Below are 23,972 nucleotides of genomic sequence, written 5' to 3'. Positions count from 1 at the left end.
CTGAGAATGTTCTGCAATGGTGGCTTTCTTTTTGTAAATTCCTTTAGCTTTTGTTTATCATGGAAGGATCTTATCGTCAAATCTGAAAGTAAGTTTTGCTGGATATACAATTCTTGGTTGGCATCCATGTTCTTTCAGGGCTTGGTAAATGCTATTCCAGGCCCTTCTAGCTTTTAGGGTCTGGATTGAAAAATCTGCTGATATTCTTATTGGTTTCCCCCTGAATGTAATCTGATTCTTTTCTCTCGCGGCCTTTAAAATTCTGTCTTTATTTTGTGTGTTAGGTATTTTCATAATAATGTGCCTTGGTGTGGGTCTGTTGTAATTTTGTATATTTGGAGTCCTATAAGCCTCTTGTACTTGGTTTTCCATTTCATTCTTCAAATTTGGAAAATTTTCTGATATTATTTCATTGAATAGATTGTTCATTCCTTTGGTTTGTTTCTCTAAGCCTTCCTCAATCCCAATAATTCTTAAATTTGGCCTCATCATGATACCCCATAATTCTTGTAGATTCTGTTCATGATTTCTTACCATCTTTTCTGTTTGGTCAACCTTGTTTTCAAGATTAAATATTTTGTCTTCAATGTCTGAGGTTCTGTCTTCCACGTGATCTATCCTATTGGTTATGCTTTCTATGGAGTTTTTAACTTGGTTTATTGTTTCCTTCATTTCAAGGATTTCTGTTTGGTTTTTTTTTCAGTATCTCTAACTCTTTTTTGAAATGCTCTTTTGCTTCTCTTATTTGCTCGTTTAACTGTTGATTGGTGCGTTCATTTAATGCCTGCATTTGTTCTTTCATCTCCTCGTTTGCTTCCCTGATTGTTTTAATTATGTACATTGAACTCCCTTTCTGACATTTCTTCTGCTGTGTTGTCATTGGGTTTTATTGATATAGTATCTATGTTTGTTTGGGACATTTTCTTCCCTTGTTTTCTCATATTGGTCAGATGTCAGTGGGACTCTTGTGATATTGTAGATTTCCTCTATTGGCTTATAGTGTCCCTGTAGCTTTCCAGTGTATCACCTACCAGCCTTCAGTAACCTGAAGTCTTGGATTAACTTGATAATGCAGTGCTTCTGAAGAACGCTGCCCCTAGCCCACTACTGTTTCCAGGGAGAGAGACCTGGAGAAGTCTCTTGCTGCCCTGCCCTGGTCCCAGGGGCTGCTTGCAGGTCGGAGGTTTCCACTGGCTTGGGGACTTGTGGCTGGCTCTGTGTAGACAGGCTCTCACTGGGCGGTCTGCCCTGAAAAGCTAGCCTAGAGAGGCGCTTCCTGCCGGAGGGGGCTGGGCCTCTTGGGGAAGTCCCTGGCGCCCTGTGCTGGTCTCTGAAGGAACCTGCGGGTGGGCCGGAGCTGGCAGCGGGGCGGGCCAGAGCTGGCCGCGCTGCTTCTGTGCAGAAAGGCTCTCACTCGGGGGCCTGCTCTGCGAGGCTGGAGAATCTGGCCCTGTGGGAGGAGCCCACCGCCAGAGTGCTCAGAGCTGCCTGGGGGAGACTCTACCTGCCCTGTCCTACTCTAATAAGCCGCCCGAATCTGGGCCTGCCACCCAGCTGAGCTTCACTGGATGGGGGAGACTCACCCCGTGGTTCTATTTTAGTCCGAGTCTCTCAATGCCTCCCCTTCTTGAATTCTGGGTTCTGGAGCGACTGGAGATGCAGTCACCCTCTAGTCCACCATCTTGGATCCTGAAAATTTTTTCTTAACTGACAATTTTTATTTTAGATTCAGATTAGGGTTTACCTTCTTCAACTTACAAGTATTTTCTGATAGTTCTCCTGCTTATGTCTAAGCTAAGCCTTATTCCGTCAATGACCTGATACCTGAATTCAATGATAGCAAATCTTATTATTTGTTGTAGTAAGTGTAAGCACAACATGATGGATGCAGACCTCATCAGATCCAGAGAAGCCGTTTGTTCTTTCATGGACTCAGGCACTGTAGGAACTCATTTTCTGGATGAGAAAATGGCCATTGGTTACAGAAGGAATTTTAATTTTATGGGGTAGAACGAGGATGGTTTGATCGTTGGAGAGTGTGGATATGCAATTTGGATAGTCAGGGGCTAGTTGTGCAGGTTAAAACTTTAACTTCAGAAGGTATTGGTAAAAAGGTTGAAATTCATTGTTATCTGGGGAGGTAGGAATCCAGATTCCGAGGGATGAGTACTCAAATCTTGCCCATTGTTTTTCTTTCTCTGGGATCCACATCCCAGGGTTTTGATATTTACTGTGCCTCCATTTAGAACTAACTTGCAATGGGGGAAGGTCAAAGTCCAGAGCCCAACATTCAATATCCACCACGGCTTTCCTTCAGGGCCCATTGTTATTAGGAAATAATTTACTGGGAGGTTACTGCTGAGATAGTTTTCCTTCCCTTCTCCTGATATACCCGTCTCTCTTCTTTTCTTTGGGGGCTATCTTGTAGGAATATTATTTTCCATAGCCCTTCAGTAATATTTCTTTGTTTCTTTCAAGCAGTGCTTGAATAAAATATGCACAACTCAGTTAAGAGGTTTGAGGAACTTGAGACTCAGAAGAAAACATGAGTACAAATGGCACTAGCACACATGGGCTTCACAAACAACCTAGGGGCTATAAAGAGGCTCTCTTTGCTCACTTAACAACAAAGGCTGTGTCCTATATTGAGATATATCTCTAGCACTTACCCAAATCTAGGAAGGAAGGAAGGAAGGAAGAAGAAAGAAAGAAAGAAAGAAAGAAAGAAAGAAAGAAAGAAAGAAAGAAAGAAAGAAAGAAAAAGAAAAAAAGAGAGAGGGAGGAAGGGAGGGTGAGTGAGAAGGAGGGAGGGAAGGAAGGAAACAAACAATACATTCCTAGTTCTTAAATTTTCCTTTTTCTCTTCTATAATTTTGCATTGCTTGATATGTTGGTTAACCAAAAAGTGATTTGCATGTTTTGTGTTATTTCTAATAAATATTCAACTTAAACTTTTGGCAAAATAGCAGTTCTGGAAATTAATAATTGGAAGTTAGAATAATCTACTAATTTAAAAACTTCCAGAGTAGATCCAAACTGTGTTTAATTGATTAGGTTTAATTATCTGTGTTACAAAAATGCTCATCACAGAAGGAAATGTAACTGAAGAGAAAAGATAGATGATGGATTGATAAGCTTTTTGAGCATTTACCCTAATTTATAATGCAGTAGAAATCTTTGCATCAGAGAAAATCAATGTTCTGACAGTGTTTGTAAGACAACTTGAAATTAGTAAAAGATTCCTCTTTTTTGCTTTCTAGAAACAGAATAGGGTTGTTCACCATCTTGAATGCAATGCACATCTTTTTAAAACTATTTGCTGCCTGTTGGAATAGCTCTAGGGCAAGTTCCAGTTTATAGCTGTTGGATAGCAAGTATGTGACTTCTTGAGATGCAACCTCAGTCTCAGTATGGATCACTTGTAGAATTTCATGGAAATAACTAGAACTGTATCCCTCATTTTGTTGTTCTCTTATGTGTATGATTTCTTCAACCACATTCATAATTTTAGCTGTTCGCTTCACGATGTCTTTTTCAAACTCTTCCACAGGAGGCCCATATGCTTGGGACTTTTGCAAAATAATAACATGTTTAGAATAATTGATAGAAAATGCTTTCTTTGTTCTACGGTACCTAATTTTGTTGACAATATTAGGATGCTGTTTAAAATGCTGTAGCAGAATGTTTTCTAGGTCAATTTCAATATCAGGATCATCAGCAGATGAGAATAAGGGAGGCAATAGAATGGAGATGTTCTCTGACCAGATCTTGTTGAACACATCTCTTAGTTCCTTATCATGTAACTCCATTCTCTTGGGGGACACAGCCATTCCCCTGATTTTTTCTAACAACTTATGTTCAAGTTTTACTTTTTGTTCCTTCCAAAGGTCTTGTACTTTCTTTCCACAAATTATAGTCTCACATTTTTTCAATATTTCTACTATAAGCTCCTCTTTAAGAGTCTTCAAATTGCTTTCAAATTTACCTTTCCATTGAGCTAATATATCTCTGTCTGTGTCTTCTTGAAAACACTTTTCAAGTTTTTGCTTAATGGCTTCATGTTTTTCCACCACTTGTTTCTCAATTGAGCTTCTCTTGATTTCTTCAACTTCTCCATTCTGAATCTGGTTGGTTAGCTGTTTCTGCAATTCCAGCACATGACTTCTCAGCTCCCAGGCCCAGCTATTGTACATGGTCTCTAGTTTATTCATGACTATAACCTCCTCAGTGTTCCTAAACCTAAAGATGTAGTTCTCATTCACTAAGGCCTTCCATAAATCTCGTATCCGGACTTTAAGTTCTGATATCTTTAAAATACTTCCCCTGGATTCTTCTTTGGCAAGATTAAGAATCTTGCTTTTCAGCTCCTGGACATCCCAGCTGTAGGAGGGGTTGGGAGGAGCCATTGGGGGATAACCTTCCCAGAGGCAAGCAAAGTAATGGATGTGGGTCTTGACTTCAAACTTTATGACATCACTGAACTGGCATACATCTGAGCGCTGTTCGTGTCTGGCTGCAGCAAGGGCCATTCCATCTAATTTCTCTTGCAGCCATCTTTGCCTTGCCATACTTTGATTTGTATCTATAACTTCTTCTATATTTTGATGAACGAATAGGCATCTTGGGGACATAGTCAGTTGTTTCATCCTGAGAAAGGCATGGACAGCTATTTGCAGAATATCTTGAATTTCTAAAAGGTTCTTTCCAAAAACATTGATTAGAGTTAAGTTTCCAAGTCCAATGACAAAGGTTGCCAACTCATTTTTCTCAACCTGTGTTTTGTTGATGAGCTGTGGAAACTTAAGTCCTTCTGAGTCCACAACAAGTACAAAATCAAGACCCAGCTGTTCTCTGAGAATCTCTTCCACCTTCAGAAGCTGCATGTAGGCCCCCCGAGTACACCTTCCAGCACTGAGACTAAATTGTAGGCCAAACATTGCATTCAGTAATGTGGACTTCCCTGAGTTCTGCAGGCCGAGGACAGAAAGAACAAATACACGTTTTTCTCCAAGTTTCTCAGAGACCTTGTCAAAAACAGCTGCCACCCACTTCAAGGGCACATATGAAGCATCTCCATCCATCAATTCAATGGCAACTCCAGATACCATCAGATCAGCAGCCATTTGGGGAAGGGAGAGAAACAGTGTATTTGTTTGGGAGGAAGCTTCTTCCAGAGCTTCATAGATCTGGCCCACCTCTCTCAGGAAATGCTCAATTCCTAGAGTAGAATCACTGATCTTTTTGGAAATATCTTCTAGTTCAGCCTTCCAGAGTCTGAGGGAGTCAGTCTTTGACTGCTTTTGCTTCTCTGTTTGCACTTGAGCCAACAGGAAACTGTGCCTCTGGTAGAGTGTTTCTAAGTCTTTCTTGCTTAATTGTTCCATTAACATACTCAGTCTTTGCAGAAAATACAGCTCCATGTGAGTTTCTGGGTGTGACTGAAGACCCTCAAGAAAGGAATTCATCAGGTCAGTAAGGTCAATAACTTTGTGATATTGTTCACAGCGTATTTTTTGCTTTTCCTTCTCAATCTCATTTTTGTATTGTTCAATGCTTCTGTTCCCCTTCTCTCTCACTTGATAGAATTCCTTATCCTTCTTGCACCAATCATGCCATAGCTGTCCCTGCAGGGGAAGGAATTTTTCTTTTCTCTGAAATAATTTCACTTTCTCCAAGAGATCCATGATGTTATCAGCCTTTTTCCCTGCTTCTTGGCAATATCTTTGATCCTCATCAATTATAAAGTTATACTTCCTAGCAATGTTGGCACAGTTATTCAAACTGTAAGATCTGGAATCCTTCATCAACTCTTTTAATGTAGCTGTAATTTTGTCAGCTAATTCTACCTTATGTAGATTCTTGATACCAATTCTTACTTTGTGAAGGTCATACTTCTCATCCACAATATTTTCTACATTTTCAAACAAACAGATGAGTGGTTTGGGTGATTTTAAAAGGTCAGGTAGGATGGAACTCTTCATTTTTTCAATGTCAGAAGTTGACAGGAGGAATATAATGACAGAGGACACCTCAAGCAAGAACTTCACTTGCTTCTCATGCATTTCACCATTTCCATGGAGATTGGTGAAGCCAATACAATTTTCAAATCTGTCCTCAGCTCTTCCACTTGGACAGAACCAGCATATTTCCACCACCCCTTCCATCAAAAGACATCTATTATTGTCTGTCTTAGAATGGTGGTGAAAAAAATTGTCATGTTTGCACTTACTCAGGAGTGAATTCAGAATCTGTGACTTGGAAGTGGAGACAAAATTTCCAACTCTTATGAAAGATACAATGGGGATAGGCTGCCAGCTAATCAGTTGGTTATCATAATTCCTAATTTTTTTTCCCCAACCTATTTTTTCTACCTCTCTCCAACTTCTCCTGACTTGCCTAAGAGACCAAAGAGGGAATTCAATTTGGGAATTACAGGGATTGGGAACCAAAAATGGGAGAGCAAATTGACAAATGGCAAGTTTGGTTGCAATATACTGTCTTGTAAAATCATCTGCACAGTGAAAAATTGCCATTTGTATGTCCATTGGGTGAATGCAAGTTGGTACTATGGTTGAATGTGCTTCCTTGATAGTGAAAAAGTCTTCAAATGTTGGCAATTTCCTCTCTGAATCTGTAGTTTTCAGTGTCTGTGATGCAGTAGAAGTTGTTTCTATCTTACCCCTGTAAACTAGGTACCTTGAATGGTAATCTAATACCAAAAGTTTCTCTAAAAAGCAATATGGTAGCTCCCCCTCAGTACTTGGTTTAATGCCAAGGAAGGAGGTCTTACGTATCAAATGAAAATTAACTTTGGTCATCTTCTTGGGATAATAACACTCTAGATTAAGCCGCTTGATCAAGTCATGAAAGTGTTGATTTTTAGTTGTTGCTTCCTTATCTTTGTATGGTTGAATATCTCTGTGATGAGTAGATTCATTGGGTGCTTTCTTTGATTTAAACAAGTTTTTAAATTTCTAGAAAGGAAAAGAAACAACGATAATGACTATTGTCAATATAATAAAGAGGCTTAGTTAGGCTTAAAATTTATTCATGCATGAATATATTCATTAGTTTTCCAAAAATAAATTGGGTCCTTTTATGTGCTAGGCAATGAGCTGATCAAGGGATGAAGTATAATTCAGAATCCAACCTTGAAGGACTTAAAACTTAATAACAGAGTTTTAAAAAAGCATGTAGTAAATAATACTGCACTATTATGCAAATTAAAACATAATAATAGCAAGTTTAAAATGCACTGGAAATACATTTGAAAAAGTGACCAGATTTTTCTGGGAGGCAAGGTTGAGAAAAGACTTTTGTAGCAGATCATCATGAAAGTTAATAAGGAGAAAAGAGAATCTATAAAGAAATAGTAAGGAACCTGCTGTAAGAAAGATGTTTGTGCAAGTTAGATCATGGAATGAAATGGATTTTTGCAGAAAAGTAATAGGTGGGGCATCTTAGATAAAGAGAACAGAAAAATCAAGGGAAAGATGTGTGAAAGTTGGGCATAATTTTGGTAACAGAAAGCAATGCAGAATATGTGGGCAGAAAAAAATTTAGTGAGGAAAATAGATTGAATTTTATTCAGTAACTTTTGATTTTGATAGCATCACATTATTGTTATTGTTCCCATTTTGGAGAGAAAAGACTCATAAAAATAAAGAAATGTGTCCACAGTGATACAGAAATGAACAGAGAGATAGACCTCTCTGGGACCTTGCTCTTCTCTAGAACACCTTGGAGGCATGTTGGTCCTGAGTTGGGAAGACTATGGTATGGTATGCAGTAGGATACTGGAGTTAGTAAGTCTCTGAGAGGTAGAAGATCCCTATGACTGAGGCATTCCCCTCCACTCCAGGGCAAACACGTGCCCCAGAGTTGATTACAAACCTTTGAAACTGTTAGATTCTGTTTATCTTCATCTGGTTCTTCTTCAGTCTCTTGTTTCCTCTTTTTTGTTTTTTTGCCATATTTTCCACTGGAAGATCCACCTTTGGAGGGAAAATAATGTTAATTAATCTCTCCATTAGTAAAGTACAAAGAGGGCTTTTCCTCACCCACAACCACTAGTTTGGAACCAACACTTTGACATGAATAATTATGGTGTCAGACATAAAATGGCATAAAAAGAACAATTATCATTTCAGAGTAACTAAGGCATTGCCGACAGAATGCTCCCCTTCCCCATTATGAGTTTTTTCCCATTAGGATTCTTATATTGAACTCTGGAAGTCATGTATTTTAATAAGATGTATTGAATCTTATTCATTTCAATATGTTTTTTGAAGTTTCAATTCCTTGCACTTGAATGCATGTTTAGGCAGTCCTTATAACTTCTCCATTAATATTTCAATAAAAAATCCAATAAATCCTATTCAAATTTCAAATTTCAGTATTTGATTTAAAGCTGAGGCTGCCATTCTGACTGTAGTGAGGTGGAATCTCAGTGTAGTTTTGATGTGCATTTCCCTGATTGCTTGAGATGTTGAAATTTTTCATATATTTGTTGGTTATTTGTATTTCTTCTTTTGATAAATGTCTAATTCTTTGGCCCATTTATTGATTGGTTTGTTTATTTCTTTGGAAATCACACACATCTAATGTATATATCTTGTTACCCAACACCATAAAACACTGAAGAAAACACAGGGGGAAAACTTCTTGACATTGGTCTTGACAATTATTTCTTAGATGTGATCAACAATACAGGCAATAAAAACAATAACAGGCAAGTGGGGCTACATCAAACTAAAAAGCTCCTGAATAGCAAAGGAAGGAAATAACAGTGGAAAGACAACACATGGTATGGGGGAAACTATTTACAAACTAACTATCTGATAAGGTAGTAATGTCTAAAGTATATGAGAACCTCCTACAAGTCAATAGCAACAAACAAACAAAACCTCCACAGCTCCCCCCGCCCCCCCAGAAAACTGATTGAGAAGTGAGCAAAAGAACTGGCACAGTGGCATATACCTGTAAGCCCAGTGGCTCAGGAGGCTGAGGCAGGAGGATCGCCAGTTCAAAACCAGCCACAGCAAAAGGGAGGCACTAAGCAACTCAGTGAAACCCTGTCTCGAATATACAAAACAGGGCTGAGGATGTCGCTCAGTGGTGGAGTGCCCCTGAGTTCAATCTCCGGTACACCCTGCCCCCACCCCCCAAAAAAGAGCAGAAGAAATGAATAGGCATTTCTCCAAAGAAGACATACAAATAGCCATCAAATACATAAAAAGATGCTCTACATCAACAGTTATTAGGGAAATTCAAATCAGAACCATATTGAGACGAGGTGATCCAAGATGGCAGACTAGAGGGTGACTGCATCTCCAGTCACTCCAGAACCCAGGATTCAAGATGGGGAGGCATTGAGACTCAGACTAAAATAGAACCACGGGGTGAGTCTCCCCACCCAGTGAAGCTCAGCTGGGCGGCAGGCCCAGATTCGGACGGCTTATTAGAGTAAGACAGGGGAGATAGAGTCTCCCCCAGGCAGCTCTGAGCACTCTGGCGGTGGGGTCCTCCCACAGGGCCAGATTCTCCAGTTTTGCAGAGCAGGCCCCCCAGTGAGAGCCTTTCTGCACAGAACCAGCACGCGGCCAGCTCCGGCCTGCCCCGCTGCCAGCTCTGGCCTGCCCCACCCGCTGGCAGGTTGCTTCAGAGACCAGCACAGGACAGCCAGGGACTTCCCCAAGCAGCCCGGCCACCTCTGGCAGGAAGCACCTTTCTAGGCTAGCTTCTCGGAGCAGACCGCCCAGTGAGAGCCTTTCTACACAGAGCCAGCTACAAGTCCCCAAGCCAGTGGAAACCTCCGATCTGCAAGCAGCCTCTGGGACCAGGATAAGGGAGCCAGAGACCTCTCCAGGTCTCTCTCCCTGGAAACAGTAGTGGGCTAGGGGCAGCGTTCTTCAGAAGCACTGCATTATCAAGTTAATCCAAGACTTCAGGTTACTGAAGGCTGGTAGGTGATACACTGGAAATCTACAGGGACACTATAAGCCAATAGAGGAAATCTGCAATATCACAGAGTCCCACTGACATCTGACCAATATGAGAAAACAAGGGAAGAAAATGTCCCAAACAAACATAGATACTATATCAATAAAACCCAATGACAACACAGCAGAAGAAATGTCAGAAAGGGAGTTCAGAATGTACATAATTAAAACAATCAGGGAAGCAAACGAGGAGATGAAAGAACAAATGCAGGCATTAAATGATTGCACCAATCAACAGTTAAACGAGCAAATAAGAGAAGCAAAAGAGCATTTCAATAAAGAGTTAGAGATACTGAAAAAAAACCAAACAGAAATCCTTGAAATGAAGGAAACAATAAACCAAGTTAAAAACTCCATAGAAAGCATAACCAATAGGATAGATCACGTGGAAGACAGAACCTCAGATATTGAAGACAAAATATTTAATCTTGAAAACAAGGTTGACCAAACAGAAAAGATGATAAGAAATCATGAACAGAATCTACAAGAATTATAGGATATCATGAAGAGGCCAAATTTAAGAATTAATGGGATTGAGGAAGGCTTAGAGAAACAAACCAAAGGAATGAACAATCTATTCAATGAAATAATATCAGAAAATTTCCCAAATCAGAAGATTGAAATGGAAAACCAAGTACAAGAGGCTTATAGGACTCCAAATATACAAAATTACAACAGACCCACACCAAGGCACATTATTATGAAAATACCTAACATACAAAATAAAGACAGAATTTTAAAGGCCACGAGAGAAAAGAATCAGATTACATTCAGGGGGAAACGAATAAGAATATCAGCAGATTTTTCAATTCAGACCCTAAAAGTAGAAGTGTCTGTAACAGCATTTACCAAGCCCTGAAAGAAAACGGATGCCAACCAAGAATTGTATATCCAGCAAAACTTACTTTCAGATTTGACGATTAGATAAGATCCTTCCATGATAAACAAAAGCTAAAGGAATTTACAAAAAGAAAGCCGGCATTACAGAACATTCTCAGCAAAATATTCCATGAGGAACAGATGAAAAACAACGATGCAAATCAGCAACGGGAGGAACTAGCTGAAAGGAATAGCCAATAAAGGAGAAATCAAATCATGTCAAAAAACAAAAATGAGTCCAATGACTGGGAATACAAATCATATCACAATAATAACCCTGAATGTTAACGGCCTGAACACATCAATCAAAAGACATAGACTGGCAGATTGGATTAAAAAGAAAAATCCAAAAATATGCTGCCTGCAAGAGACTCATCTCATAGAAAGAGATTCCCATAGACTAAAGGTGAAAGGATGGGAAAAAACATACCAGGCACATGGACACAGCAAAAAAGCTGGAGTATCCATCCTCATTTCAGATAATGTGGACTTCAAGCCAAAACTAGTCAGAAGGGATAAAGAAGGACATTTCATACTGCTTAAGGGAAGCATAAATCAGCAAGACATAACAATCATAAATATCTATGCCCTGAACATTGGCTCATCCATGTATGGCAAACAAATCCTTCTCAATTCCAGAAATCAAATAGACCACAACACAATAATACTAGGTGATTTTAACACACCTCTCTCACCGCTGGATAGATCGTCCAAACAAAAATTGAATAAAGAAAACATAGATCTCAATAACACAACCAACAATTTAGACTTAACCGACTTATATAGAATATACCATTCAACAAAGAATGAATACACTTTCTTCTCAGCAGCACATGGATCCTTCTCTAAAATAGACCCTGTTTTATTCCACAAAGCTACCGTTAGTAGATACAAGAAGATAGAGATACTACCTTATACTCTATCAGATCATAATGGACTGAAATTAGAAATAAATGACAGAATAAAAAAAAGAAACTTTTCCAATACCTGGAGATTAAATAATACACTATTATATGATGAATGGATAACAGAAGACATCAGGAGGGAAATTAAAAAATTCTTAGAAGTAAGTGAGAACAAAGACACATCATATCAAAATCTCTGGGACACTATGAAAGCAGTACTGAGAGGAAGATTTATTTCATGGGGCGCATTCAACAAAAGAAGTAGAAATCAACAAATAAACGACTTAACACTACAGCTCAAAGCCCTAGAAAAAGAAGAGCAGACCAACACCAAAAGTAGTAGAAGACAGGAAATAGTTAAAATCAGAGCTGAAATCAACGAAATTGAAACAAAAGAAACAATCGGAAAAATTAACAAAATGAAGAGTTGGTTCTTTGACAAAATAAACAAAATTGATAAACCCTTAGCCATGCTAACAAAGAGAAAGAGGGAGAAAACTCAAATTACTAAAATTCGGAATGAACAAGGAAATATCACAACAGACACAAGTGAAATACAAGACATAATTAGAAGCTATTTTGATAATCTATACTCCAACAAAACAGAAAACCTCAAAGACATCAACAAGTTTCTAGAGACATATGAATTACCTAAACTGAACGAGGAGGACATACACAACTTAAATAAATCAATTTCAAGCAATGAAATAGAAGAGGTCATCAAAACCTACTAACAAAGCAAAGTCCGGGACCAGATGGGTTCTCAGCCGAGTTCTACAAAACCTTTAAAGAAGAGCTCATTCCAATACTCCTCAAAGTATTTCATGAAATAGAAGAGGAGGGAACCCTCCCAAACTCATTCTATGAAGCCAATGTCACCCTGATACCTAAACCAGACAGAGACACATCGAGGAAAGAAAATTTCAGACCAATATCCTTAATGAACATCAACACAAAAATTCTCAACAAAATTTAAGTAAATCGCATACAAAAATATATTAAAAAGATAGTGCACCACGATCAAGTGGGTTCAAGGATGTAAGGTTGCATCCCAGGGATGCAAGGTTGGTTCAACATCTGGAAATCAATGAATGTCATTCACCATATCAAGAGACTTAAAGTTACGAATCACATGATTATTTCAATAGATGCAGAAAAAGCATTCGATAAAATACAGCATCGCTTCATGCTCAAAACACCAGAAAAAATTGGGTAGTGGGAACATTCCTTAACATAGTAAAGGCCATCTATGCTAAGCCCATGGCCAGTATCATTCTAAATGGTGAAAAGCTGAAAGCATTCCCCCTACAAACTGGAACAAAGCAGGGATGCCCTCTTTAACCACTTCTATTCAACGTCGTCCTTGAAACTCTAGCTAGAGCAATTAGACAATCCAAAGAAATTAAAGTGATACAAATTGGAAAAAAAGAACCCAAACTATCCCTGTTCGCTGATGACATGATTATATATTCAGAGGAACCTGGAAATTCCACCAGAAAACTCTTAGAACTCATAAGTGAATTCAGTAAAGTTGCAGGTTACAAGATCGATGCTCATAAATCCAATGGTTTTTTATACATGTGATGAATCTTTAGAAAGAGAAGTTAGGAAAACTACCCCATTCACAATAGCATTGAAAAAAATAAAATACTTGGGAATCAATCTCACAAAAGAGGTGAAAGACCTCTACAATGAGAACTACAGAACACTAAAGAAAGAAATTAAATGAAACCTTAGAAGATGGAAAGATCTCCCATGTTCTTGATATGCAGAATTAATATTGTCAAAATGGCCATACTACCTAAAGTGCCCTACAGATTCAATGCAATTCCAACTAAAATCCCAATGACATACCTTACAGAAATAGAGCAAGCAATTATGAAATTCATCTGGAAGAATAAGAAACCCAGAAGTGCTAAAGCAATCATCAGTAGAAAGAGCGAAGCAGGGGGGTATCCCAATATCAGATCTTCAACTCTATTACAAAGCAATAGTAACAAAAACAACATGGTATTGGTACCAAAATAGACAGGTAGATCAATGGTACAGAATAGAGGACATGGACACAAACCCAAATAAATACAATTTTCTCATACTAGACAAAGGTGCCAAAAATATGCAATGGAGAAAAGATAGCCTCTTCAACAAATGGTGCTGGGAAAACTTGAAATACATGTGCAACAGAATGAAACTAAATCCCTATCTCTCACCCTGCACAAAACTCAACTCAAAATGGATCAAGGACCTCAGAATCAGAGCAGAGTCCCTGCATCTTATAGAAGAAAAAGTAGGTCCAAACCTACAACTTGTTGGCTTAGGATCAGAGTTCCTTAAGAGGACTCCCGTAGCACAAGAAATAAAAGCAAGAATCAACAACTGGGGTAGATTCAAACTAAAAAGCTTTCTCTCAGCAAAGGAAACTCAGTAATGTGAAGAGAGAGCCTACAGAGTGGGAGAATATCTTTTGCCACTCATACTTTAGATAGAGCACTAATTTCCAGAAATATAAAGAACTCAAAAAACTCTACACCAAGAATACAAATAACCCAATCAACAAATGGGCTAAGGAAATGAACAGACACTTCACAGAAGAAGATTTACTGAAGACCGCTGCTTGCCGCTGCTTACGGAAAACCGCAGCTTCTTTGCTTGGGTTGCTCCCAGCGGCTGGGCGCCGCTTTTCGCGCTCACGGCCTGACCAGCGGGATAGAAGACACGTAGACTTCAGAGGTTTATGAAGGAGCTTCCCGTTTATTCAAAAAACACCTTCAATATATAAGCAGTCTCATGCATAAGCAATTGTAACCAGATATGTCCATCCAATCCTGTTAAAGGTCAAGCGATCACTCACTCAAGCATACATGTAAAGTATATCTGTCCATGCGCTAGGCAGGTGAACTGATTATCATACAGCCAATTGTAAACGCGTCCTGCCATTCTCCAGGCATAATTAGGACACCGTTTGCTCTCTGCCAGTCACCATCTTTAGATGCACGTGGCGTAAGCCTAGGCCCCGGGTTTTGCCCGCCACAGAGATCTACAAGCAATCAACAGATATATGAAAAAATGTTCAACATCTCCAGTAATAAGAGAAATGCAAATCAAAACTACCTTAAGATTCCATCTCACCCCAATTAGAATGGCGATTATCAAGATACACAAGCAATAATAGGTGTTGGCAAGGATGTGGGGAAAAAGGTACACTCATACATTGCTGGTGGAGTTGCCAATTAGTGCAGCCACTCTGCAAAGCAGTATGGAGATTCCTCAGAAAGCTTAGAATGGAACCACCATTTGACCCTGCTATCGTACTCCTAGGCCTATAACCAAAGGACTTAAAATCAGCATACTACAGAGATGCAGCCACATCAATGTTCATTGCTGCTCAATTCACCATAGCCAGATTGTGGAACCATCCTAGATGCCCTTCAACATGAGAAACAACATGTATCCCATTTATTTACAATAAAAAAACCATATTGAGTTGCCAGTTCAACTCATTATCCTAATAATCATATAAATAGAAAATAACAATTGCTGGAGAGGAGGTTGTGCAATGTTGGAGAGAATGCAAAACAGTTCAACTAATACAGAAAACAGTTTGGTGTTTCCTCAAAAATTAACTATAAAATTATCATATGACTCAGCAATTTTCCTAAGTATATACCCCAAAACATTAAAAATGGGTACTCAAACAATTATTTGTATATGTATAGCCATAATAGCTCTATTTTCCCTAGCCAAAAGGTAGAAACAGATGAAATGTTTTTCAACGGTGCAATGGAAAACAAAGGGTTGCAAATACTTAAAATGGAATACTGTCTACACATAAAAGGAATAAAGTGCTGCTACATGCTACAATGTAAATGAAGCTCAAAAGCATACTAAAGGGAAAGTATCCAGGCACAAAAGTCACACTGTATGAGATCATTCATATGAAATATTTAGAATATATAAAAACATATAAACATATAGGACACAGATTGATGGTTTCCAGGGTCTGGGAGGAATAGGGAGGATAATGGGAGGAAACTGTTTACTGGGTAAGGGGCTTAAATTTGGAGTAAAGGACATTTTTTGGAACTAGACAGGTGATATTTGCACAACCTTGTGGTACTAAATGCCATTGAATTGTTCCCTTTGAAGTGGTTAATTTACTATTGCTTTGTAATATAGTTTGAGGTCTGGTGTTGTGATGCCTCCTGCTTCACTTTTCTTGGTAAGGATTTCTTTGGCTATTCTGGGTCTCTTATTTTTCCAAATGAATTTCATGATTGTTTTTTTTCTAGTTCTATGAAGAATGTCATTGGGATTTTAATAGGAATTGCATTAAATTTGTCTAATGCTTTTAGTAGTATGTCTACTTGATATTAATTCTGCCTATCCAGGAGCATGGGTGGTCTTTCCATTTTCTAAGGTCTTCTTCAGTTTCCTTCTTTAGTGTTCTTTGGTTTTCTTTGTAGAAGTCTTTCACCTCTTTTGTTTGATTGAGTACCAAGTATTTTATTTTTCCTGAGGCTACAGTGAATGCTTTCTTTATTTCTCTTTGAGTGGATTCATTACTGATGTATAGAAATGTATTTGATTTATGGGTATTAATTTTATATCCTGTGACTTTGCTGAGTTCACTTATTAGTTCTAGAAGATTTTTGATGGAATTTTTTTGTGTCTAAATATAGAATCATGTCATTGGCAAATAGTGATAGTTTGAGTTCTTCTTTTCCTATTTGTATACCTTTAATTTCTTCTGTCTAATTGCTCTGGCTAGGGTTTCAAGGACAATGTTACAAAGAAGTGGTAAAAGAGGGCATCCTTGTCTTGTTTCAAATGTTAGAGGGAATGCTTTTAATTTTTCTCTGTTCAGAATTATGTTGGCCTTGGGTTTAGCATATATGACTTTTATGATGTTGAGGTATGTTCCTGCTATCACTGACCTCAAACTATACTACAGAGCTATAGTAATAAAAACAGCATGCTATTGGCATCAAAACAGACATGTAGACCAATGGTATGGAATAAAAGACACAGAGACAAACCCACATAAATACAGTTATCTCCTACTAGACAAAGGTGCCAAAAACATACGTTAGAGAAAAGATAGCCTCTTCAACAAATGGTGCTGGGAAAAATGGAAAGCCACATGTAACAAAATAAAATTGCAACTCTATTTCTCACTCTGCATGAAACTCAACTCAAAGTAAATCAAGGACTTAGGCACTGGAGCAAAGACCCTGCAACTACTAGAAGAAAAAGTAAGTCTAAATGTTCACCCTGTTGGCTTAGGATCTGACTTCCTTAGCAAGACCCCTAAAGTGCAAGAAGCTAAATCAAGAATCAATAAATGCATGGAGTCAAACTAAAAAGCTTCTTTTCAGCAAAAGAAACAATCAATAATGTGAAGAGAGAGCCTACAGATTGGGAGAGAATCTTTACCACATGCACCAGATAAAGCATTAATCTCTAGGATATATAAAGAACTCAAAAAACTTAACACCAAAAATATCAAATAAGGCAATCAATAAATGGGTAAAAGAACTGAATAGACACTTCACAGAAGAAGAGATACAATCAATCAACAAATATACGAAAAAGCGTTCATTCAACATCTCTAGCAATTAGAGAAATGCAAATCAAATCTGTTCTAAGATTTCATCTCACTCCAGTGAGAATGGAAATTATCAAGAATACAAGCAACTATAAATGTTGGTGAGGATGTAGGGGAAAAGGTATACTCATACATTGCTGGTGGGAATGCAAAATGGTACGATTATGGAAAGCAGTATGGAGATTCCTCAGAAAACTTGGAATGGGATCACCATTTGACCCAACTATCCCACTCCCTGGCATATACCCAAAGGACTTAAAATCAGCATACTACAATGACGCAGCCACATCAATGTTTATAGCAGCTCAATTCACAACAGCTAAACTATAGAACCAACCTAGATGAATGGATAAAGAAAATGTGATATATATATATGTGTGTGTGTGTGTGTGTGTGTGTGTGTGTGTGTGTGTGAGTGTGTGTGTGTGTGCATGTGATATATATTACTCAGCTTTAAAGAATGAAATTATGACATTTGCTGGTAAATGGATGGAGTTGGAGAATATCATGCTAAGTGAAATAAGCCAAACCCCCCAAAAAACCAAAGGCTGAATGTTTTCTCTGATATGTAGAGGCTAATTCACAATAAGGTGTGGGGAGGCTAGGGATGAATAGATTTACTTTTTTTAGGTAGAGGGGAGTGAAAGGAGGGGAAGGGGTGTGGGGGTAGGAAGAAGAGAGTGAAACAGACACAATGAACAAGGTGATCCTACCATATGCACAATCAGAAAAATGGGAAATTATACTCCATTTATGTATGATTTACCAAAATGTATAAATGCATTCTACTGTCATGTACAACTAATTAAAACAAATAAAAATATTAAAAATGAAAAAATAAAAATAGTTAATTTTATTTTATGTAAATTCTAGGTTAGTAAATTATTTTTTAACAAAGCACCATGAAACACAGCTCCTTTTATGTATTATGCTGTCCATGTTCATGTGTAATTAATTACATGGAAGATTTCAGGGAAAGTGCTGAATCATATCCGGCAAGGAAAGGGTAGGTTGGTTTTAGACTTACAATTTTCTGTGAATTCGCTGATCTTCTCTGCCAGGCTGCGTTGGTTTATGGCTTTCAGGACCTCCTGGGTCACTGCCTTTGAGTATTCTTCCCCATAGTACTGGATCAATAGTTCAGCAAGTGTGACTGTGTTTGCTTGCTCCAGGGTTCCCCGAGGAATGTGGTTGTATCCTGAAGGAAGAGGTGTGCATGTCAGTCGGAACTTGAACTTCGACAATTCCTCCTCTATGAGCTCCTCAAGGATGGTAAGAAGGAAGGCCTTTGATGTGCTCTCCATTCTGAACAGTTGAATCTCCAGGAAATGTTATCCTTGCAGTTACCGACCTGAAATGGATTACCACAGGAGTGATGGGAATTATGTGAGCCAAATGCTTGAAGAGAAGTGAGAAAAAGACAAGTAGAGGTGAGATCAATGACTATTTTGCTGAAAAACAAACAAACAAACAAACAAACAAAGAAAACCCCCTTGATCCTCAGTAGATGTGCCCATGGTACATATTTCCTATGTAGCTGATATTCCTCAAAGATTCAGAGCAATTTGCCTTCCTTTCTCTTTCTCCACAGTCTTGCTGCACCCCTAGAATTCCCAAGATTATTTATTACATGATGTCTGTTTGTGGGGAATGGGATGAGATGGCATCTTATGGAGAGCGATGGATACTGTTTCCCAGTAGATAGAAAAAAGTAAGTGAATTATGGGCAGTTACAGTGAATGAAAGTGTAACAGAAAAAAGGAAGACATTTATGCTTGTGTTACTTGTGTGTCTTGGGTGGGTAGGCAGATGTTCTTTAGGAGATTTTATTTGCATATGAAAATTGGGACAAACAATAGGAATAGCAAAAATTAATTCTCTGATTTCTTTGTAACTATAGAATCTTCACCCTTCCCCTATGCTTCCTCCTCTCATTTGCCTCTACTTTGTCCTATGCTAAAAAAAAAAAAAAACTTTTCTAGGTGTGCAAGTATTTGAGATTAAAGCCAATATCAGCATCATTTATTCTGTCTCCCTGTTTTTTTATTTATTCTATTTAATTATACATGACTGCAGAATACATTTTAATTCATTGTACACAAATGGAGTACAACTATTCATTTCTCTGGTTGTACATGACATGGAGCCCATACCATTCATGTTATCACACAAATTCCTAGGTTAAAGATGTTAATCTTATTCCACCGTCATTCCCACTTCCCTTCTCCCTTCCCTCCCCTTAATCCCTTCTGCCAAATCCAGAGTCCCTCCATTCATCACTCCCCATCCCCATCCCATTATGAATCAGCATTCATATATCAGCAAAAACATTTGGCTTTTGGTTTTTTGGGATTAGCTTATCTCATTTAGCATGATATTCTCCAACTCCATCCATTCACCTGCAAATGCCATAATTTCATTCTTCCTTAAGGCTGAGCAATACTACATTGTTTATATATACCACATTTTCTTTATCCATTCATCTTTTGAAGGGCATCTGAGTTGGTTCCATAACAAAATACTGGCAAATTGCATACAAAAATATATTAAAAAGATAGTGCACCATGATCAAATGGGGTTTATTCCAGGGATGCAAGTTTAGTTCAACATCCAGAAATCAATAAATGTAATTCAACGCATCAATAAAGTTAAGGAACACGTGATTATTTCCATTGATGCTAAGAAATAATTTGATAAAATACAGCACCCCTTCATGCTTAAAACACTAGAAAAAAACAGGAATAGTAGGAACATACCTCAACATTGTAAAGGTTATCTATGCTAAGCCCATGGTCAATATCATTCTTTTCTTTTCTTTTTTTTTTTTTTCAGAATGTAGAGAATTTATTTATTTTTTATTAATTTTTTTATTTTATTTTATTGTAAACAAATGGGATACATGTTGTTTCTCTGTTTGTACATAGCATAAAGGAATACCATTTGTGTAATCATAAATTTATATAGAGTAATGTTGTTTGATTCATTCTATTATTTTTTCCCTTCCCCCCACCCCTCCCACCCCTCTTTTACTTCTATACAGAGCTTCCTTCCTTCATACTTCCCCCCTCCCTAACCCTAACTCTAAACCTAACACTAACCCTTCCCTCCCCCCATTATGTGTCATCATCCACTTATTAGCGATATCATTCGTCCTTTGGCTTTTTGAGATTGGCTTATCTCACTTAGCATGATATTCTCCAATTTCATCCATTTGCCTGCAAATGCCATAATTTTATCATTCTTTATGGCTGAGTAATATTCCATTGTATATATATACCACAGCTTCTTTATCCACTCATCAATTGAAGGGCATCTAGGTTGGTTCCACAGTCTGGCTATTGTGAATTGAGCAGCTATGAACATTGATGTGGCTGTATCTCTGTAGTATGCTGATTTTAAGTCCTTTGGGTATAGGCCAAGGAGTGGGATAGCTGGGTCAAATGGAGGGTCAATTCCAAGTTTTCTAAGGAATCTCCACACTGCTTTCCAGAGTGGCTGCACTAATTTGCAGCCCCACCAGCAATGTATGACTGTACCTTTCTCCCCACATCCTCGCCAACACCTGTTGTTGCTCAGATTCTTGATAATCACCATTCTAATTGGGGTGAGATGGAATCTTAGGGTGGTTTTGATTTGCATTTCTCTTATTACTAGAGATGTTGAACATTTTTCCATATGTTTGTTGATTGCTTGTAGATCTTCTTCTGTGAAGTGTCTATTCATTTCCTTAGCCCATTTGTCGACTGGATTATTTGAATTCTTGGTGTAGAGTTTTTTAAGTTCTTTATAGATTCTGGAGATTAGTGCTCTATCTGAAGTATGATTGGCAAAGATATTCTCCCACTCTGTTGGCTCTTTCTTCGCATTGCTGATAGTTTCCTTTGCTGAGAGAAAGCTTTTTAGTTTGAATCTATCCCAGTTATTGATTCTTGCTTTTATTTCTTGTGCTATGGGAGTCCTGTTAAGGAAGTCTGGTCCTAAGCCGACATGTTGAAGATCTGGACCTACTTTTTCTTCTATAATCTGCAGGGTCTCTGGTCTGATTCTGAGGTCCTTAATCCATTTTGAGTTTAGTTTCATGCATGGTGAGAGATATGGGTTTAGTTTCATTCTGTTGCATATGGATTTCCAATTCTCCCAGCACCATTTGTTGAAGAGGCTATCTTTTCTCCATTGCATATTTTTGGCCGCTTTGTCTAGTATGAGAAAATTGTATTTATTTGGGTTTGTGTCCGTGTCCTCTATTCTGTACCATTGATCTACCTTTCTATTTTGGTACCAATACCATGTTGTTTTTGTTACTATTGCTTTGTAGTAGAGTTGAAGATCTGGTATTGCAATACCCTCTGTTTCACTCTTCCTGCTAAGGATTGCTTTAGCTATTCTGGGTTTCTTATTCTTCCAGATGAATTTCATAATTGCTTGCTCTATTTCTGTAAGGCACGTCATTGGGATTTTAATTGGAATTGCATTGAATCTGTATAGCACTTTAGGTAGTATGGCCATTTTGACAATATTAATTCTTCCTATTCAAGAACATGGAAAATCTTTCCATCTTCTAAGGTGTTCTTTAATTTCTTTCTTTAGTGTTGTATAGTTCTCATTCTAGAGGTCTTTCACCTCTTTTGTGAGATTGATTCCCAAGCATTTTATTTTTTTCGATGCTATTGCGAATGGGATAGTTTTTCTTATTTCTCTTTCTGAAGATTCATCACTTATGTATAAAAATGCATTGGATTTATGAGCATTGATCTTGTAACCTGCTACTTTACTGAATTCACTTATGAGTTCTAAGAGTTTTCTGGTGGAATTTCCAGGTTCCTCTAAATATATAATCATGTCATCAGCGAACAGGGATAGTTTGAGTTCTTCTTTTCCAATTCGTATCCCTTTAATTTCTTTGGTTTGTCTAATTGCTCTGGCTAGAGTCTCAAGAACGATGTTGAATAGAAGTGGTGAAAGAGGGCATCCCTGCCTTGTTCCAGTTTTTAGGAGGAATGCTTTCAGTTTTTCACCATTTAGAATGATATTAGCCATGGGCTTAGCATAAATGGCCTTTACAATGTTAAGGAATGTTCCCATTATCCCTATTTTTTCTAGTGTTTTGAGCATGAAGGGGTGCTGTATTTTATCAAATGCTTTTTCTGCATCTATTGAAATAATCATGTGATTCTTGACTTTAAGTCTATTGATATGGTGAATGACATTTATTGATTTCCTGATGTTGAACCAACCTTGCATCCCTGGGATAAAATCCACTTGATCATGGTGCACTATCTTTTTAATATATTTTTGTATGCGATTTGCTAAAATTTTGTTGAGAATTTTTGCGTCGATGTTCATTAAGGATATTGATCTGAAATTTTCTTTCCTTGATGAGTCTCTGTCTGGTTTAGGTATCAGTGTGATATTGGCTTCATAGAATGAGTTTGGGAGGGTTCCCTCCTCTTCTATTTTATGGAATACTTTGAGAAGTATTGGAATGAGCTCTTCTTTAAAGGTTTTGTAGAACTCGGCTGAAAACCCATCTGGTCCCGGACTTTTCTTTGTTGGTAGGCTTTTGATGACCTCTTCTATTTCAGTACTTGAAATTGGTCTATTTAAATTGTGTATGTCCTCCTCGTTCACTTTAGGCAATTCATATGTCTCTAGAAACTTGTTGATGTCTTCGAGTTTTTCTGTTTTGTTGGAGTATAGATTTTCAAAATAGCTTCTAATTATATTTTGTATTTCAATCCTGTCTGTTGTGATATTTCCTTGTTCATTCCAAATTTTAGTGATTTGAGTTTTCTCTCGTCTTCTCTTTGTTAGTGTGGCTAAAGGTTTATCAATTTTGTTTATTTTTTCAAAGAACCAGCTATTTGTTTTGTCAATTTTTTGTATTGTTTCTTTTGTTTCAATTTCATTGATTTCAGCTCTGAGTTTAACTATTTCCTGTCTTCTACTACTTTTGGTGCTGGTCTGTTCTTCTTTTTCTAGGGCTTGAGCTGTAGTGTTAGGTCGTTTATTTTTTGAGTTTTACTTCTTTTATTAAATGCGTTCCATGAAATAAATTTCCCTCTAAGTGCTGCTTTCATAGTGTCCCAGAGATTTTGCTATGATGTTTCTTTGTTCTCATATACCTCTAAGAATTTTTTAATTTCCTTCCTAATATCTTCTGTTATCCATTCATCATATAATAGCATATTGTTTAATCTCCAGATGTTGGAATAGTTTCTGTGTTTTACTCTTTCATTTATTTCTAACTTCAATCCATTATGATCTGATAGAATACATGCTAGTGTCTCTATCTTCTTGTATTTGCTAACATTAGCTTTGTGGCATAATATATGGTCTATTTTAGAGAAGGATCCATGTGCTGCTGAGAAGAAAATGTATTCACACTTGGTTGGATGGTATATTCTATAAATGTCCGTTAAGTCTAAATTATTGATTGTGTTATTGAGATCTATGGTTTCTTTGTTCAATTTTTGTCTGGAAGATCTGTCCAGTGGTGAGAGAGGCGTGTTAAAATCACCTAGTATTATTGTGTTATGGTCTATTTGGTTTCTGAAATTGAGAAGGATTTGTTTGACATACATG

General features: G+C 37.8%; 1 protein-coding gene across 1 annotated transcript; it reads right to left on the bottom strand.

Moving 5' to 3' along the window:
* Positions 1-3,171: 3,171 nt before the first annotated feature.
* Positions 3,172-18,741, bottom strand: LOC306640959 (interferon-induced very large GTPase 1-like). The gene is made up of 3 exons (XM_079105702.1): positions 18,418-18,741; positions 7,894-7,994; positions 3,172-6,974 (listed from the first exon to the last, which is right to left on the bottom strand). Exons 1-3 carry the CDS (start codon positions 18,692-18,694, stop codon positions 3,183-3,185), a joined length of 4,170 nt encoding a protein of 1,389 aa, XP_078961828.1. The 5' UTR covers positions 18,695-18,741; the 3' UTR covers positions 3,172-3,182.
* Positions 18,742-23,972: the final 5,231 nt, after the last annotated feature.

The sequence above is a fragment of the Sciurus vulgaris genome, assembly GCF_902686455.1.
Source record: "Sciurus vulgaris genome assembly, chromosome: 11".
NCBI lineage: Eukaryota > Metazoa > Chordata > Mammalia > Rodentia > Sciuridae > Sciurus > Sciurus vulgaris.
The sequence above is the reverse complement of the archived record's forward strand: the minus strand, read 5'-3'. Positions and strand labels throughout refer to the sequence as shown.